General features: G+C 40.3%; 1 protein-coding gene across 2 annotated transcripts in view; it reads right to left on the bottom strand.

The window, feature by feature from the left end:
- The window catches only part of FOXN1 (forkhead box N1), a 63,216-nt gene that overhangs the window by 26,713 nt on the left and 16,067 nt on the right, over window positions 1-20,436 (bottom strand). For both annotated transcript variants that reach the window (XM_072138247.1, XM_072138248.1), the window contains exons 3-4: window positions 6,502-6,650; window positions 2,960-3,412 (exon numbers count right to left, since the gene is read on the bottom strand). In XM_072138247.1, the coding sequence (XP_071994348.1) occupies window positions 2,960-3,412; window positions 6,502-6,650 (602 nt within the window). The remainder of the gene's footprint in view (window positions 1-2,959; window positions 3,413-6,501; window positions 6,651-20,436) is intronic.

The following is a 20,436-nucleotide window of genomic DNA, read 5'->3' as shown; positions in this document are numbered from 1 at the left end:
GAGAACAACTGTGTTTGTCTAATTCTAAAAAAACCCTTTAAAGGGAACCTGTCACCAGGAGACCCATTTTTAGCACTCCCCCAGTCCCCACAGAGCATAGTACATATGCTGCCAAAGTGTTTTTGTATTAAAAATTGGTTTTACAGAAAAAAAGATATGTTATATTGTACCTTTCATTAGCATCTTCTATGTGACTTGGCAGTTGCCAAATGGGAGGGTCTGGAAAGGAGCAGTTCCCCCCACCTTTGGGGAACAGCTACTCCATGTGACCTTTTCAAATATATGAAAACACCCATCACTTGGCTTCACGACGCCCCCTGCTCCTCTACAGCCAATCCTGAGTGAGGGTAGTTATTCATATATTTGAAAAGGTCACATGTTTCCCAAGGGTGTGGGGGGAACTGCTCCTTTCCAGCCCCTCCCATTGGGCAACTGCCTAGTCACACAGCAGATGCTAATGAAAGGTACAATATAACATATCTTTTTTTCTGTAAAATCTATTTTTTATACAAAAACACTTTGGCAGTGTATGTACTATGCTCTGTGGGGACTTGGGGAATGCTAAAAATGTGTCTCCTGGTGACAGGTTCCCTTTAAGCAAATATTCGGAAATTAGCTGTAATATGACTTTCTTTTTCGATACTTAGAAGTAATAAGGTTTACTGAGCCTTCAAATTGTGACTTTATGATGGATATAACCTCTTCTGTACTACAGTATCTGATCCAATATACAATAAAATGCAGTACAGTTCAGTGCTCTGCATTAAGATGTGACATAATCTGAGGACACATTTGGAAAACTTCAGGTAATATATACATCAATGAATTCATTGTACAGCACAGCAAGCATGCAGACCAATCACACAAGCTACCAATCATAATGAAATGCAGATGGGACAGAAATTGAAATGCCACAAAGTAAGGCAGTGCAATACCCGGAAGGGCACAATCCATTCATACTTGCCCCAAAGATGCTGAGACAATGAGGATAATCATCATCTGCCAACCAGAAGAGTCCCAAGCCAGTGGTAATAGGGCACCAAATAGATTATATGAAGCCGTATTTAAGTGAAAGCAACCTTAAAAACGAGTAAAACATAGAGAAGAAATACATTATGTGACAGTGTAAGACAGGAAAGTGAGCGTAAGTGCCCCACCATTCCACCATGACCACCTCCAACAGCAAATGCATTCAGGATATGTAAGATGTGTGATTACATTTATGTTTCCTTTAATGTGTTTGCTCTTTTTACCACCATCTAGTGAACTAGTACTTTATAAAACCTTATTTCACATTACCTGCCTCCCTGCCAGCAGTGTGTGGTGAGTCCTGGGAGGGAGTGGGCAGCTTCACCAGCCTGTGTGTGCCTTTGTCTCAGTTTTCTTGCACTCTTCTCTCCTCCACATTCTCTTGTCCAACTTTTTCCACCCCCTCCTTATCTAACCACTCAAGATCCATTTTCTTGTCATGTGTATCAGGCAGGCGGGGAAGGGAGCTGGATTAGTGTGGAGGACAGGAAGAATGCAGGGAGACTGAGATACAGGCCCACAGGCTGGTGCAGCTTTCCTTCCCTCCAAGATTCACAACATGCTGCTAGCAGAGAGCCAGGTAATGTGAAATAAAGTTTTATAAAATACTGAAATGATTCAGAATACTGACAAATGCATTTTTTAAATCAGGATAGCATAGGCCAGTGGTGGCGAACCTATGGCATGGGTGCCAGAGGTGGCACTCGGAGCCCTTTCTGCGGGCGCTCAGAGATCACCAAACACTGAATCTTCCTGCAGTACCAGTCAACTTAAGAGATTCTGTCCGCAGCGCTATTTTAAAGCGACACTTCATTGGCTGTTTTGAACTGCATGAACTGTGAGAAGGTTTTGACAGAACTGCATTATATGTAGGGTAATCCTACTGGACACACCATTCTTCCTGTACAGAGACAACCTGGAGAGAAGCTACAATGATAGTCTGAAATTTCCCTTCTTCTTTCAACTGTATTGACGGCCCATATGATTGAAAGATGTGGAGGAACAGGTAGCAATAAGTTACTGCTTAAATTTCCATGTCGGCACTTCACAATAAATAAGTGGATTTTGGTTGTAGTTTGGGCAATCTGTCTCCAAAAGGTTCGCCATCACTGGCATAGGCTATAGGAACCTGTCATCATCTCAAAATGACATTCCTGGTGACAGGTTAACTTAAGTAAGATGAAAAATTAGAACAATTTTGTCACTAAACATGCTCCTTTTTATAGCAGTTGCCAACCACCGGAGCCCAAGAAACAGCAAAACATAAAGAACAAAAAACTAAAAGCCACTGTGTATAAATGCTCCCCAGTGGTTGTCTACTTAATGTGGGTCCGTACCCGGAACTATTGGCTCTTTTGGATAGCAGAAAGAGGATGACACCTGTAAATTTTATATCCTCTAAATAATATGTGAAAACCCTGAACAATATGGACATCGGATTGAAGAATTTATTTAGCAACTCATAATGATTCACATTAAAGGGTTTTTCCTTGGACCACAATATGTCACTTCCTCTTATATCACAAGTGGAGGCCGCTCATTGGTCGAAGGGGCCCCCATTACTTACATTTCTTTCTTTTTTTTGGTTGAGTCCTGAAAAACTCCTTTAACATATTTACCCCTGAAATAGGAATTGTATCATGTGTCTCATTTTAATTTCAGAAAAGTGTGGAAGCAGCTTGCATCGAGCATAAATGTACATTGTAGATTCATATGCAATATCCTACAACATCTAGGTCTTCATCAGTGAATAAAAAATGAGACGACTCTGCTTATGCGGTTCCAGTCTATACAGAAAAGCTGATTAGTGACCGTTAGAAAGTGGAACTGCCAATCTACTGTATGAACACTGGTGCCATTTTGAACACATATACAGAATAGAAAAATGAATGTAAAAAATGCCATTTTAGTGACACATTGAGAAGCTTACCATCATCTGCGAGCCTTCATCATGGCTGGCGCTGTACTGTATAGAGTTACACCAAGCTGTTTCCACTGCTATATCAGGGATGTGTGTGGTAAATGACTCATTATCTTCAGGACAGGTGGGACCGCAGACAGCGTCAAAGTTGTCTATCCCATCCATGCTTTTAAAGGGTTTCTCTCCAAGAGTCATAGAATGGAGAGCATCTGGAAAAACGTCACTGTACTGCCTCTTGTAAGGATGAAACTGGGGTTTCTCTTTAATGAATTTACCAAAACTGGTTTCTGTGGGGTCATCGCAGCTATACCTTCTGTATTCATCTCGCGGAGAAGATTTTCCTGAGAATCTCATAGGAATGTGATCTTGAGGTGACAAGGAAAGGTCAGGGCTCATGGATGAATCTGAACTTTTTCGTTCCGTTTGGCTGTCAGAATCATGTGTGTTACCACCATAACTGTCCTAAAATGGCAAAGAAACAAGGTTTTTTTTTACCAAAATTTCCTGATTCATGATTTCAGTTGCTCAGGTGTAATAATTAAAATTTAGTTTGAAGAGTCAGTACGATAAAACATTTTTTTCCCAATTCATTTGCCAATTACATTCATTAGTCATGTTCAGCAATGAGTTTGCTATCATCCTCAGTCTAGCCTGTTCCTGTTGTTGTGTCCTCTGTCTATTCTGTTTATCTCTTTGAAACAGTAGTTTATTTGTACATGACATTCTATGGACTATGAATGCTAGAGGTGCTGCTGTCTTCACTAACTCTCATGTATCAGCACTGGGTTCTTCTATAACCCATGAAGCATATCCTTTCCCCTGCCCAGAATCGCTGGCATGATGCTAGCAAGTGTATGAGATCTCTTGGATATGGCAAGTGTAATTAGGTTCTCCCTCTCCTAATCTCTTCAAGATTAAAGATTTATTTGTATCAAAGAGATCTAAAAACACATATTTGGCAAGTGTATGGTAAACAGACAGGGCACATTTATCAATAGTGAGGCAAACTGCACGTATTGAAGACCGCCGCACAGTCTAGAATAATCTGGTGCACCCGGGACTCACCAATCGCGCTTAAACTGAGTGCGCCTATTTTTTTTTGGTGCACTCAGCATGCACCACAATTATGTCGGACTTTCGACAAAAATGTTGGCGAATCGACACAGAAAGGTCCAGAGTTCTGTGAGGCGGCGGACACAGCGTGTCACAAAACTGGCGTGAACACTTTATTATTACCTTTGCAAACAGTTTACACATGTATTTATGAGAAAACTATGCCTGAAAACTAGCACAGCCAAAATTGTGTAAATCAAATGTAAGTTATAAACTAATGAAAAACTTATTTTCTTCAAGCAATTACTGATGGTTGACACTTGCTAGAAGGTTACCTCCGAATTATTTATAGTTCATACGGTGTATATTACTGTCTTTGAACTTATTGCACGTATATTTGTAAATTGTTAAATAAGTGCTTTTGGTTTATACCCCAGAGCGATGCTGCATTCCTTTAAATTGTAACCTGAACCCTCTTATCTTTTATCAAGATCAAAATATTAAATTCCAGCTATCTCTGGGGTCATTATCAGATCATACTGGAAATATATAGTTGATTAATCCAACATCACCTGCAAAATGAAACCAAAAAATATTCCTAGATGTGTGGGTCACCTTCCAGCCAATGGATGCCTAAGGCAGTGTATGTACTATAACCTTGAAATGACTTAATATATGCATACCATAGAGCACAGTTCTATATTTGGCAGGTATAGACTGCATACATTAACCATGAAATCAATTCACTTAATCTGGCCATACATATTCCTCACTGGGGAAAAAAGGTGGTATGGGGGAGATTGCACCAATTGTATCCAATGTTTGTCTGGCCAAAGGCTATTTGGTTGTGTCCCAGTATCAGACTGAGATTCCTTGGGCCCACCAGATAAAATATTTAGTGGACCCACCTTCAATACTTCTATGCTTAAAAGATCATACCAGCCTGAATATCTTCTTCTATATTAGGGAAATAGGTTGGTACTCTGGTACTCTGGTGGGCCAGTCCAATGCTGTTGTAGCTTGCCTCCTTTCTTTATCTTTTATACATTGGGCTCTCTGGACAATGTCTATTTATTTAGTTTACACTGCTTGATTTTCATGCAACATGATGTAGTACCCTAGAAGAAGCAGTGGATGTACCCTAGAAGATGACATTGTTGCGACAATAGGGCCCTTGGTAAAAGGGGACCAATCATAGTAGGTCAAATACTATTTGTGTAGGCTCCAGAAGTCCAGCACTCACTGCATTGTTAGGAAACAAGAAGTTTGAGGATTGGCTCAATTGGGATGGAAATGGTTCTGGCATAATTATGGTTGACTTGGGTTACAAATATAGAAATGGATGAATTTGTTCAGGATACAGATTCCTAATTCTATACTGTCAACTTAAGACTGGTTGTGTCCACATTACGCAGCACCAACTGCAAAGATGAAGGATTCCTTGTAGTCCAATTATAAGAGATGAGCGGAACCAAACTTTAAGTTCAGAGTCGGCATTCACATTGCTCCACCTAACCCAGACATGTTGTGTGATATGCTGCAGAGCAGCCAATTGGCAAAGGTACGCCCCTAACAACTAGGCATGGCTGTGATTGGCCAGGTGGACAGCCATGCATAATTGCTAGGGGCGTAAATCTGCGGGATTGGCCACTCATCATGTCTGGGTTATGTCCTGGTTGGGGGGAAGCAACCGAAACACTGAACTTAAACTTTGGGTCCATTCACCTCTAATTATTATGCAGTAATACAGTACAGTTTGTTAAAAAAAAATTGTATTTTTTAAATTTTTATTTTGCTGTATAAGAAGTCAATTTAAAAATCTAAACCCAAATAACCACTTAGGGTAGCACAGCAAAAGATGAGGCTTATAAAAAATACTCATACGCCACATGTGGCTTGTGCGTACGACTGAAAGCTATAACTTGTGTGCATATTCTCTCCTTACTCCTATAGGTTCGCTGATAACTCTTTTGGGATTTCCCTCAATACTTTTTAACTGTGAAAAATTCTTTCACCATGTGAAGATTGGTGCTTTCCAGACAAACCTCCAAACATGGTTACCTTATACTGTCCAAATTAGTGTATGTTAATGGGAATTATTATGATCCTCCACTTTAAAATCTATAAAAAATCTATAAAAAGAATATTATAAAGTTTGACCGTCAAGGTGGTTATCTGCAAGTACTCACAGAGTCCTTTGCTAACTTTTAAAAAGTTAGCAGCAGATATGTTATATGGCTGATTGTTCCTCTAGGAGCACTATGGGTTGTGTCTAGTATTGAATCTAAAATCTATGTAAGTGAACGGGGTTAAACATGACTGCCTTGTCATCTGTATTAAGGCAAACTTATCATTTTTAAACCCGCAAATGAGTTAATTTCTTCTATCTACATCCGATTCCGTCTTTCAATTATATCACATCACATCACATCACATCATCATATAGAAAACCAAACCCGCACCTATGGCTCAGTTCCGAAAAAAAAAATTCTACTTACCAAGGGAATGCAAGAAGTAATTGAACCCCCTTGATCCTGTATGACATCATCTGTATGGTTTATGGGAGACGTTTCACCGTCTAGTGATCCGGATGTAAAAGTTATACTTGGCTGATCTTGCATTATTAAGCTCTGGTTGGATATGAAACCTGTTGAGAGAACAAAGGGTTAATAATGATATAATATAATATCTCTATCCATTAGCCGTCCTAATACTATACATAAATAGCCTATTGTATAACTAGGAATTTACATAATGCACAACGAATAAAAGATAATATCCGATGTAGTGGTGGATTGGGGTACCTTTGGCCCACCAGGGGTGATAATCCTGAAGGTCGACTGTGTCTCTATGATTGACCAGTGCTCATTAGTTAAGATCTAATAAGGAATATAAAATAAGACCCGAGTGTCATGAGATTTTTTACTTATGATGGACCTATAGGGTCAGTTATTATTGATGAACATATAGGTCCACCCGGTCCTTTGGTGGGCTTGTAAAAAGTGGCAGAATGGAGAACTTATCCTGAAGTTCCAAGTCTTGGGCCTTATTGATTGGGTCTTTGACCATCTTGACTTGGTTTAGCCATAGTAATCACTTCCAAACAAACTCATTTTAATCTTGACACGAAAATGTATGTACTGTAAGTTTGTTTTGTATTGCAAAATTAGAGCTCGTTACACCATTTTTTTGGCTAAGAAAACACATTAAGATGATTAAAAATGTTTAAGAATCATTTATAATAAGTTAAATATTTCCACAGGCTTCTGATCTACATCTAACATGGTGAATAAAAGTTCAAGTTCAGGTTAAAAAAAAAAAATATTAAAAAAATCTTCATAACTGACTTTACTTTAGGGCCTGAGGGTGAAACATGGACTACTACATGTAGACTTGGTATGTACAAAAAGGTGTCATCTAGAGTTCAACTCTAAATTTCTCCCGTCTATCCCAATAGGATTGAGATACCGAGTGTAACTCAATGGATGCTACTTCTAGCTGTTAGATACTCTGTAGGGATATGTGCCAGAAATAGTACCTAGAAGTCAAAAGATAAACAGGAAAAATCAAAAGGAGAAGGGTACGGGCACATTTAAAGGGACCAAAGGGTGCAACAATGATCAGGAAATCTGGGGACTCTGTCACCAGATTTGATCCCATTAAACTACCAGCCCCATAAGGTAGAACCTTTCTAGAATTACCTCTTTTATGTGAAATTAGAAACTCATGTAAAAGTGAGATGTGAAGAATAATTTATTGCCTGAGATGAGTCATTTTTGGAGGCTGAATATGGACTGTCACCTCAGATGCCCTTATCTTTGGTTCTATAATACCTAGGGCATGTGTAATGTCCTGGAGTTATGCTAGTACACAATCTAGCCCGGAGTTCTTGTCCAATGGGCACAGTGTGACTGATCACCCCACTGGGCTTTCTCCAACTCAGATATCCAGGTAATAGGGCCCTGTTTTATTATCAGGATCAATTTTACTGCATTTCTTCCCTTGATTAGGCTGCATGGTACCACACCACCACAAAGCGGTGAGAATCGGCCTTTACGAGGTGCATTATTTTGTGTCTGTATGTCTGTTAACCTAAGAGTTAAATGTTTTATTCATTTATCTAAGTAACATTTGTATTATTTTCTGAGGCTTAGAAGGCTTTGAAGGAGCAAACCTATAAATAGAAGCTCGTTCTGGGGTTTTTGGTCTCTGTCTTAAAATTGTGCTACAGAACACACTGACTGCTATTGAAGCTATTGAAGCAGAGCCAATCCGGCTCTCATCGTTTCCAGCATAGCTAACCACTAGTCCAGCCTGAGATACTACTTCATTCCTGCTTCAAAGAGGACTATTATCCTTCCAAGGGATAGCCCTAGCCTTCAGAGGAAGGAGTTTGTTACTAGCCGGTTACCTGCTGCTGTAGTTCTCCTATTAAAAGGACCTGTGAGTTTCTTTCCTTCTCTGTGTTCATTCCTGGCCTGCTGCTAACATCATGGGCCTCCCTCCTACCAACCTCTGGGTATCTGTCACCTACACTGGGAGTGTCCTAGGAGGAACCTTTACCTTCACACTGCCTTCCCTTCATCTTGCTTCACCTTGCTGGCCCTGACGGGTGAGGATAAGGCCTATGCTTGGACAGGGAGACAAGTCACGCTAGCCAACCAGCCACTCCACTACGGCTACCCTGCTTTTGGGAACATATTAATAATAAGAATTAGGTCACATCAGGATTGTGGTTCTTTGAGCTACAGAACTGGATTTACAAGCAATTAAAGCAACAGGCGGGAACTGGATCTATATCTGTAGCTCACTGAAATTTTTCATAGGCCAGCGTTTATCAAAGTCCTGATAAATCTCTCCCTATGGCTTTAACTGTCTGTGTCCCGGTTCTGTAGTTCAAAGATCCACAAAGCTTAAAGATGATATTTTTATCTACCACACCAACAGTATATTTCCAGGTACTATAACACTGAAGATAGGGATGTCTAAAGTGACAGTCACTTTAAAAGTGACTCTTCTCTGCAAATTTGCATATGGCTTTCGAGAGGAGTGTCTATAGGTAAATGGATGAGATTTCACGTAAAAGAGGCAATGCTTGAAATGATATTATATGGTCCTGGGAGTTTAGTGGGGTAAAATCTGGTGACAGTCTCCCTTTTACCAGTCACATTTACCTATACATTACATTTTTCCAAATTAAAAAATCCTGGACCACTGTGTGACATAGGAGGAGGTTTGTAGTTTCTTTTTGTCACATGTCCCTCTAAGGAGCAATTGGTCCTCTCTTTATGCGAAAACTAGTCTAAGTGAATAACAAATTAAGCACAAACATGCTCTATTTTAAAATGATGTTGCACTGTCCTATGTTCAGTTGGCGCAATAAAAAGTCACAAAACAGCATTTGGAGCACAACTGCATAAAAAAAACAGCAAACCTTGACAAAAACCCCAATGATAAATCCCCCCATCATAACAGGCGCAAAATATAAAACCTGTTTTCAAGGATCACTGATAAACTACAGTTCATGAGGATCAATGAAAACCAGATGCCAAACGGATACAAATCAGACATCAACATCTGCTTTTCTTGCCCGAGAATTAGTTTGTCCTTGTGCATTTAACCTAATGGTGCCGACATAGATAGATGTAAGACTCCAGGCAAGCTGCTATTCCTGACATTGAGGGAAAGGGCTAAGGTCCCACATCCTATTCGCACCTTTAGTAGTGGCAACCAATTAGGTCACCATTGTTAAGGGCAGCACGGTGGCTTAGTGGGCAGCATTACAGCCTTGCAGCGTTGGGATCCTGGGTTTAAGTCCCAGGGTCAACATCTGTAAAGAGCTTGTATGTTCTCTCCGTGTTTGCATGGGGATCCTCCAGTTTCCTCCTACACTCCAAAACATAATGGTACGTTAATTAGATTGTGAGCCCCATGGGGACAGGGACTGATTTGGCAAGCTCTACGTAGCGCTGTGTTATATAAATAAAGGAATTATTATTATTAATTATTGTTCTCCCCCAATAAGTGAGTTTTAATAATTTTGCTACAACAAACCTAAATTCTAATTTGGCAACTTTCTGATCCCATTGACAAGGTGTCATATGCATATACAGTAACATATTTTTGCATGAATTTCTCATAGTGGAAGTGGAAGTGGCCAGATCTTTTCACAAGGCACTGACGGATCTGCCCTGTATGGCAGGAAGCTGCTGTTTTAGTATTAAATGTCAGCAGCTGGAAATGTCTTTGACAAATGGCCTATATGGTTACCGCATTTTGTAAATGTTGCATGACAGCCCATTACTCTGATTACCAGATCACTACTCCTGGAGTATAGCAATGAGGAAGAAGAGGTGAGACAAGGAAAGATAAGACGTGAGCTTGGGGATGCTGGATAATAGCGGAGCTGATTTATTAGTTTTGCATGGATAGGGAACCCTTGGCTGGAAGCCATAGGTAGACAATATCTTGTTGTGTTTCCCCTAAGGATCACATAGGAAGCAGTCCTAAGCATGTAACACATGGCCACATCCTGGCACCAGGCTGTCTCTAATCTCTCATACTGTGCACTATTGTATATGTGCTCTTACATTCATTGCACATTCATTACATGTCCCATCATGGATAGTGGGGCAAATTTATCAAAAGTATTCAAAAGTATAGGACAGTCGTAAGATGCACTGAATCGTAGACTTGGCTTATAGGTGAGATAACAATACTTATTACATAGTGTGGCACAAGGTCTTTTCTGCCTCCTGATTTTAGTGCTGATTTGCACTGTGATGTTATATTGTGGTGCACGGCCTTAATCACTAAGGCAGTGATGGCGAACCTTTTGGAGACAGAGTGCCCAAACTACAACAAAAATCCACTTATTTACCGGGAAGTGCCAACATGGCATTTTAAGCAGTAACTTATTGCTACCTGTTCATCCACATCTTTCAATTGTATCGCCCCCCCCCCTGAGTCCACCAATACAGTTGAGAGAAGGAGAGCAAATTCAGACTCTCCTTGTAGCTTCTCTCCAGGGTCTCTCTGTAGAGGAAAAATGATTGGTCCAGCAGGATGAGCTCCAAAGATATTGCAGTTCTGTCAACACCTTCTCACTTTTCCCGCAGTTCCTAACAGCCAATGAAGTGTTGCTTTAAAATAGCGCTGATTGCAGCATCTCTTAAGTTGCCTCAGACTTGGTGGATTTGGTGAAATCTGTCCTGGGCTGATGACCTGAGTGACCACAGAAATGGCTCAGAGTGCCACCTCTGGCACCAGTGCCATAGGTTCGCCACCACTGCCCTAAGGCTACATTCACACGACTGTAGGGGGACGTATGTATGGCTGCAAGCTTGTGGACGTACATACGTCCCCCATAGGCTGGCAATGGGTGCACAGAGATATACGGTGCCCCACAGATGCGGCACTGAACCGCTCTGTAAATGGGGAAATGATAGGACATGTCCTATCTTTCCCCTTTGTTACGGCGCAGTGCGCAATGGATCACTATGGAGAGGGGAAGGGTCAACCCTCCTCCTCTCCATGGCGCTGGGCGAATGCCCGCCTGCTTACAGCCCAGCAGGCATACATTAGTGTGAATCCAGCCTAAGAGGAGCATATGAGCATCACAAATGACAAACCACATTGGCCTCTAACGTGGCCTCCACATGGCGACATCACAGGGAGGGGATCCACTGCTATGACAGCCGATTGTCTCTCTGAGATTCCCATGGCTGTCATAGAACAACCTTAATCAGATACTGTCAGAGAAAAGTTCTAACTCCGAACCTTTATATTCACAATATTTTGCAATACAATAATAATCAGTTATTGCTGCATTTCAAAAATGTTGTCTGATCTATCAAAATATAAAATGTATTATTCTATTAAGTGAAAAAAAGTCCAAATGTCTGAATTGACATTTTTTCACACATTAAAATTTTAACAAATAGTGATGGAAAGGTTGAACAGTCCCAAAAATGGTATCAATGAAAATGTCTGCTTGTCACACAAAAACAACACCATATACATATCCATACACTAAAGTATGAAAGTTATGAGCATAAGAATATGACGATTTTGTTTTTTTTCTCCAAAGTGGTAAATGGAAGTAAATGTATTAAAACAAAACTTAAGAAAAACTTTTTAAATTTGGTATCTCCATGATCGGTCTGACCCCAACAATAAAGGGGATGTTTCATTTAGACTGTACAGTGAAAGCTGTAAAAACAGATCTTGCAAGAAAATGCCCTTTTTTGTCAATTTGACTCCTTCAGTGGAATTTTTTCTGACCCCACCTTTTGGCTTGTCTCATTTAAATGACACACAGCGAAAAGAGCAGCAAGCACACAGCACTGTTCTCTGTGTACTGCCTTAATCTGTGGACCCTTAATGAGGATGTACCACATCTGACATCTTTACATTTGGAATTTTCATGAAATCATCATTCTGGAAGATCTCCATTAGAAATCCATGTTGTGCCATTTCAGGTCATTCCTCTTAAAAATATTTAACTTATTAAACACTGGGAGTTACCAAATGGCGGAGTGTCACTGTTCACTATGACACTTTCCAATGGGTGCTTAAAGGAAACCTACCACTTGTAGTGGCAGGTTTCCGATGGCAATACCGGGCACCAGCTCAGGGTGAGCTGGTGCCGGAGCTTACCATGCGCGCGGCTCTCATTCACTTCCTATGTAGCCGCGCGCACGGTAAGCGCCGAGCGCATACCTCCCTGCGCCGGCTATAACGTTTAAAAAGTGTTTTAAACCGCGATACCGCGGTTTAAAACACTAACTAAAATAAGCTCCGGCACCAGCTCACCCTGAGCTGGTGCCCGGTATTGCCATCGGAAACCTGCCACTTCAAGTGGTAGGTTTCCTTTAAGATGTCACACTATGTAAGGACACTCCCCTTTGACAGGGGGAAGGTAGCACCCAGCGGTCATCATATGGATATATGCATATTCAGGAGTAATTACAGAGAAATGGTACAATGTAGAGGTTTAAGAAAATCTCTTTGATTGTTATATCATAGTAAATTGACATATTTTCTAAAGCAGACATGTCGGGATTGGTGTTAGCTCTTCTCCTTGTCCATCCATACTCATAATGAAAATATGATACAACCTGAGGCGGTTTTCATAAAATGCAAGTTTCAGAAAGATATCACATGAAAGGTCACTGTGTAAGAATCTGTAAGCGATTTACATGAATTCCTATATGTTTTGTGGGTGTACAGTATCCCGAAGGTTCATTTTCAAGCATCACTTGACACATGGGCCAGATCCCACCTTTTTACAGTTCTGGCTTCTTTCTGTGCTGGGACTAAGGGTATAACTCTAGGGGACCCAATTATGACCCAAACCCCGCACATTGACTATAGGGGACCAGTCACAGTTTCACAAAGGCCTATAAGTTCCCTTGCATTTCCCTATATGAGTAGACCAGTACTATTACAATGTCAGATATTTGAGGGATCCTGTTAAAGATCTTCTATTGGAGCTCAGCAGTTCCATGCTCCACCACTGGCTGCTTATGTCATATTCAAAAGAATTAAACAGGTTTTCCCGCTCCTAACTTTGATCCTATATTAAAGGGGTTTTCCTTCGATTCCAGGCAGGTAATCAACCCAGGCAGGTAACATCATAGTTTGGAATGTAAGCCGAAGATGCAGCTCACAATTTCAATAAAAGTATAATTCAATAAAATTAGCAACTGCAAAATAAGTTTCATTGCGCTTAAAGGGGTTTTCCCACGGATCAAGTATGACCACTTGGTACAACTTGTGGGTCTCCAATCTTATAAATGCCCCCCCACCCCCAGCAATAAGACCTTTATTCTCTGTGCTGAGGACCATACATGGCAAATATAAAGTCAATGAGAAGTTACCATAGGGCGACCCAATAACTTCTATTTGTAGAAGAGAGTGTAAAGATATTCCCTTCTGTATCTATCATGTTATAGTTTATTTTAATAATAATTCAATGAAACCAGTTGTGTCCTGAATCCTTGCCCTCTGCGTCACCAATAATTACAAAGCTGAACCTCATAATATTTACAGACACGGAATTAATTGTGCACAAATTAATGCTAATCGCTACGTGTCTATGTCTGGGCAGAGTTTTGGTATCTGTTGCATAAATTTACATATTTTTCTTAGTTTTTTTTTTTAATACAGTAGCAAACAATGGCTGACAGTATGGTTGTTATGTACTTTACCCAAATACTTAAAGAGGACCTGACAGCTATAGAAAAGGCACAACTGAAGTAAGCAGCTCCTAGAGCTACAACAGACACAGCAGTGTTACACTGCTAGCATTATCGGAAACCTCTGATAACGCTAGCAGACACTGCCGCGCTGCACACTAGAAAATGCAGGACTGCGCTGTAAGCCGCCGGGCGTATTCTTAAGGGGTTTTGCCTTTTATATAGATGATAGGTGCTCTTTATTTTTACCGGAATCTATGACATTTTATTTTATTCAATAATTATTAAAAGTTACGTTTAGTATTGCGAAAAACGCAGAATCTTGACACTGTATGGTGGATTGTATATAATCTGGAAGCAATATTTGACTTCTTGGGGTGCTAAGAAATACTCTTGGTCAGATGGGACATACATCATGTGATGTCCCAGAGGTGCACGACTTGTTATATCACAGAGAGTAATCAGAACTGTGTGTTTTAACGAGCAGTACACCTGTGTGATATTACAGGACCAGGGATATAACGAGCAGTACACCTGTGTGATATTACAGGACCAGGGATATAACGAGCAGTACACCTGCGTGACATCACATGACCAGGGATATAATGAGCTGTGAACCTGTGTGACCTCACACGACCAGGGATATAACAAGCCATGCACATGTGCGACATCACATGACCAGGGATATAATGAGCCGTGCACCAGTGTGACATCACATGACCAGGGATATAATGAGCCGTGCACCTGTGTGACATCACATGACCAGGGATATAATGAGCTGTACACCTGTGTATGAAATTGATACAGAAAGTATATTTGAAAACTGTATAACTTTTCTCATTACATAAATAGTATTATTGTCCAGTCATTTGCCCAAAATGGACAATCTCTTGCAATACATATAACAATACGTGTGCAGGACCACCAGCGGAAGGGATTTTAATACTGGCATTAAAAATTTAATTCTTAAGGAATTCCCCCTATAAGTCTACAGGGATCATCTTGACCCTATAAGTTAATGTATTCTAAACTGCTGTGGCCATACCTTTCCATCTTTGATTATGCTTTAAGAAGTCAGTGTAACTTACAATATGTGTGATGCTGGTGACAATTTGAGTATAAATACACGGTCTGTTTTGTTGCCGTTGGTTACAACATTCCGTCACAGCTTCTTGCTCAGCAGTTTGATATTCTGATGCCATTGCTTTTCTTACGTAAGAAGACAGTATGAATATTACTAGTTCTGCTATGACTAATACTTAGAAACTAAGATATATGTAGATTATTATTATGGTTACATATGAATACTAGGAAGAATATTTTAATATTGTATGTCCTAAAAGACTAGGCTATAAATTAATGATGGGTAGAGGTCCTACTGGTGGAACTCTCTTCAACAGGGGAGTAACTTGAGGGGGAGCAGAGGGTGCGGTCGCACCTGGGCCCAAGAGGTTTAGGGGGCCCATAAGGTGTCACTTTTCCATATGAGAAGACTAGTACTATAAACCATACATTATAGCCGGAGGGCTGCCACAGACTTTGCACTGGGGCCCATCAGCTTCAAGTTACGCCACTGTTCTTCAATTAGCCCAGAGAAATTATGTTGGCACTTGGTCATTGCTGGACCACAGCATTAGGCACAGTCATTCTTGTATAGAAATATGCCAGATTGACAATGGTGGACAATAGAGCCATTGCCTCTTCCCTCAGGAGTAAATCTAGCCTCTGTGCTGTATGTGGAGAACTATAGAAAGATGCACCCCTCCACTCCATCCAATAGCAATATATTATGTTTTTTTTTTAATAAATGGGTAGTCCATGTAGAGTATCCCACCCATGCTGACATCAGCTGTGAAGAGACCCTAGGGACCCCAGACCCTTCATGCCATGCGGACACATAAGTCCGTCCTACAAACCTGCTCTACATCTAGGCCAGTCTACTCTCTGCAGGTGATGCCACCCTGAGGCGATAGGCTCAAGACAGATGCACCCCTGCCTAGTATCCGTAATACTCTGATTACCTATTATAAGGCGGTCCATGATAGGGAAATCCTACAGAACTCCTTATTAAGGATACATTCACATAGAATCATGGTGCAGAACACTGCAAAATGTTAAAACCGCATAATGGCAATTCTTATATTGCCAAGCTCATTTGTCTTATACCATATCTCAAAGCAGTGAAGAATTCACTGTTACAGGTCACTAACATGGTTGGCACTAATGTTGGCACACATTGGGGGTTATTTATCATTAGGTGGCTCCTTGGGACAGTTCTATGTCTATTTTTGGATCTCCACTACCCATCATATTCATTAAAGTGGCTTTGGCCCTTTTATAAATGTTCTTATGGTCTATTTTCTGTCTGGGTTTTTCTTTTCAAAAAGTCCCAAAAAAGTCTCAAAATGCATAAAAAGTAGGGGACTGGAGTAACTATAAGACTTTTTATGGAACTTTTTTCAATGCATGAATGTGACTTTGTATGGTGTTGCACTAGCAGTTGTTGGTTTACGCCAGATTCAGAAAGACGTGTAAATAGTTCTGTAACACTTTTTAACAGTGAACATTCCCCAAAGACCTCAATGTGACATTTTTGAGACTTTTGTACACCAAAAAAGCCCAGGAAAACGAATGATAAATAACCCATTGTGACTATTAGAAACTTATGAGTATTGTATACTTCCCAGCTTGGGTAGAGCTAGTGTGTGGCATTAGTTTATCTAAACACATACAGAGAAGAGTTGGCAAATATGTGTTTTAGATTACAAAACTTAATATTTACCCTTGGTTAAAGCCTAAATGTATCCCTGCTACCCGAGGCAACAACTGACATTGTATAGTCATCTCCTGCCCAAATGCACGTGTATATTTGTATATTGCAGAGGCAAATATTGTCAAACATTACAATGTTGAGAAATTTTGCTTACTCAAATATATAATTTTATATCCTAAATTGAAGTTCCCTTACATAAATCAACATAGGAAGCACAATAATACAAATAATAGGCAATAATATTCACAGGTTCGAGAGAATTTCATACTGTTCACTGTTCATCCAACTTTAGACTCACATCAGTGAAAACCACAATTGTTGGATGAGCTCCATGACATGACTAATGGACCCTACTGACATGTAGAGTTCTGCCATCTTATCCATCAAAGACTATAAAACCTGTGAATCTTGAGATTATAGTCTGGATTCTACTACAAGCTACGGTTAAACCAAATTGTTGTATGGCCAGTAAGACAATAGTATATATATCTGCTGTACCAGCTTTGATGTACTTTGACTGATTGACTGATTCTTTGACGTCTTCATTCTCATGACAATAAATAATGGTACATTGCTAGGATAAGCTATTACTTATTGATTATGAATGGTCTGGACCCCTCCTCCCCCACCCTCAATGATTGTGTAGCTGCTCCTTCCAGTATTCCCATACATAGCAATGCCCTAAGCCATTTCCATGAGTTTTATTGGGGAGAACAGATACTGAATGTACTCCTGCTCTATAACATGCTCTCTCACATGCTGCCAGCAGATCTATATTCTGCTCAGCTCCTCCTGCTCAATAGCATACAACTGCAGACAGGATATTATGTACACTCTTCTGAGGTCCTCCTGCTCTATAACATGCTGCCAGCAGATAGGAAACTATGTACATTCTGCTCAACATATCCTGCTTAATAGCATACTACCTGCAGACAGGACATTATGTACACTCTTCTGAGGTCCTCCTGCTCTATAACATGCTGCCAGCAAGGTTCCCATTGACGGAGCCCATGAGAAGGAGCCAGCACAGCTTTGTATATCATACTTATTAATCACCATAGATCCAGTATCACCCTTGCCAACTCATGCATATACATGACTACATTTTAGAAATAACTAATTACAATTCTAAGAAAATTGCCTTTCTCGTATATAACTAATTAGTCAGCAATTCTGAAATATTCTCATTATCTCCACGACTGAAACTATAAAAGTTGGAAACCAGTGCGGCTTTCCAGGTAGTGACTCCCAATGTGAGTGATGTAGATGTAGTCCTGAGCGGTGACAGACAGGAGATGCTGGGACCTGTCTGCGCAGGGGAGCTATTATTGAATAGGTCATGAGGTTGGGCTTTGATGAGTGGTCCCTATTGTTTCCTGTTTCCATCTTCCTTCCATCTAACTCATTAGCGAGGACTTCACAGTTCACTCAGGGATTGTGTTCCATCTTTACCAGGAAGGTGTGTTCCTTGTTCCACCCTAATTGTTTCTGTTCTTGGCTGTGGCAGCTTGTTTTATGCTGGGTGTGGTGTAAACCCACATGAAAGTGCTGCAGACCCATCTTCCCCTGTTTAGCTTTCGCAGTACAATATTCCTAACAGGGACTACAGTACCTGCTCAGAACATCAATTATCGACCAATCCTCTGTCACTCCCACCGACCTGCTGGGAATTGCCTAAAACCTAAGCTCTGTAATTATCTGTCTTTTGAGGCACAGAATGATTTATTTGTAAAGATATTTGGTGCTTCATGCATCCAGCCTGTCCAAATCACATGTGTAGCAAAAGTAAATTGATCATTTAATAGGAGGTTTCAGCAGGTTTGATTAGACAAAGCTGCAGACAGTGTTAGGTAGCAGCCCCATGACTATACCTTTTTCAGGACTGTGAAAAAAAGTGTATATGTGGTCCAGGAATGTAGCTGGACTTAGAGCACTTGGGGTGTCTCCTTACTCTGCTGTGTATTTTCATCTCTGAATTCAAACTGCTACAAAGCCCCTCCCCTCTACTGTTATATCTAACCAGAAGACTGAGGAGAGAAGCTGTGTTGTATTTAGTGAAGGCATCTCACAGTGCAGTGCAGCATAGTCCAGCTACAATCCTGGCTGCAATAAAAAGGTATTTTTCACAGTCTGGCAAAAACTAACAACACACACAAAGGTTTGGTTACACAGATCTCCAGGTCTGCTTCCTAACGCTGTTTGCAGTTTTGTATGGTCAAAACTTATGACAGAGATGATCACCTTTGCAAGCATAGGGAGTCTTATAAGCCTTGCTTGTTCTAAGAAGAACTAGGAGTGTGAAAATAAGTAGTATCTATCTATCTATTTCAGGAACAAGGCAGCACTCCAAAATTCAAGGCATCACAGTTGATTTGATGCATTATGAACCAAACATACCTTGAGAATGCTATAGCTACACTGATGCAGAAACATCCCTGAGCTGAGTGGTTTAGCTGAAAAAATTATTATAAAATTCAGGACCTTGGGAAAGCCGGATCCATATTACACACATTACACAGGGAGCTTCCTGAACCGTCCAGACATGACTAATCAGCCTGAGCTGGATCACTCATACACAACAGCTGGAGGATGGTGCAGTTATTAATTACTTCTGCCTGCCAGGGACAACACAGTGATTACATCATCCTCTGGAGCAGTGTATAATAAATAAGAGAGGAGAAGCACTGAGCCCCAGCACAGAAGCGACAGAGCTTCATTATTACAATTTTATAATTGTTTTTTCAGCAAAACCACTCAGCTCAGAGATTAAACATTAGTGCTTAGTGCTTAGTCTATATCAGACTCACAGACTATATTTCTGCTGTATTTTTTAGCAATTCTTTTAATAATAATAATAATAATAATAATACTTTTTATATATATATAGAGCCATCTTATTCCATATCGCTTTATAAATTCTTTTAGAAGTGAATGTAGCTACAACATGCATTCATAACCTGGTGCTCCATTCATATGGGGGAAAAGGTCCCCCTATACTTGACCTTACTGTTGACTTTACTATCTTTTTATGGTTGCAAGATATAACAATATGAGGAAATACTGTACAAGTAACATACGGTAAGTCATTACAATATGTGTGCAGAGTTTCCCAAAGACAAACAGCAGACTCATAGAAAATAAATGTTCATGTGTTTATGCTGCGTGTTTAGCTTCTATATCAATAGACCTAATACAACTCATTCACATAATACATGTCCCATTTTATACTTCTGCAAACAGAACAGAACATTGGAACAATCAGATCTGACAGCCACACGGTAGAACATGGGTCTATGTTTGTTCATGCCAGTGCTGGCTTTTGGATTCATTGGAGGGAATGTATTATGGAAATAATTCCTTTATTTATATAGCACACACAGATTACACAGCGCTTTCCAAATCAGACCCTGTCCCCAATGGGGTTTGCAATCTAATCAACCGACCATTATGTTTTGGAGTGT

Source organism: Engystomops pustulosus, chromosome 2 (genome assembly GCF_040894005.1).
Source record: "Engystomops pustulosus chromosome 2, aEngPut4.maternal, whole genome shotgun sequence".
Lineage (NCBI taxonomy): Eukaryota > Metazoa > Chordata > Amphibia > Anura > Leptodactylidae > Engystomops > Engystomops pustulosus.
Note: the sequence above shows the minus strand (reverse complement) of the source record. Positions and strands in the feature narration are given on the sequence as shown.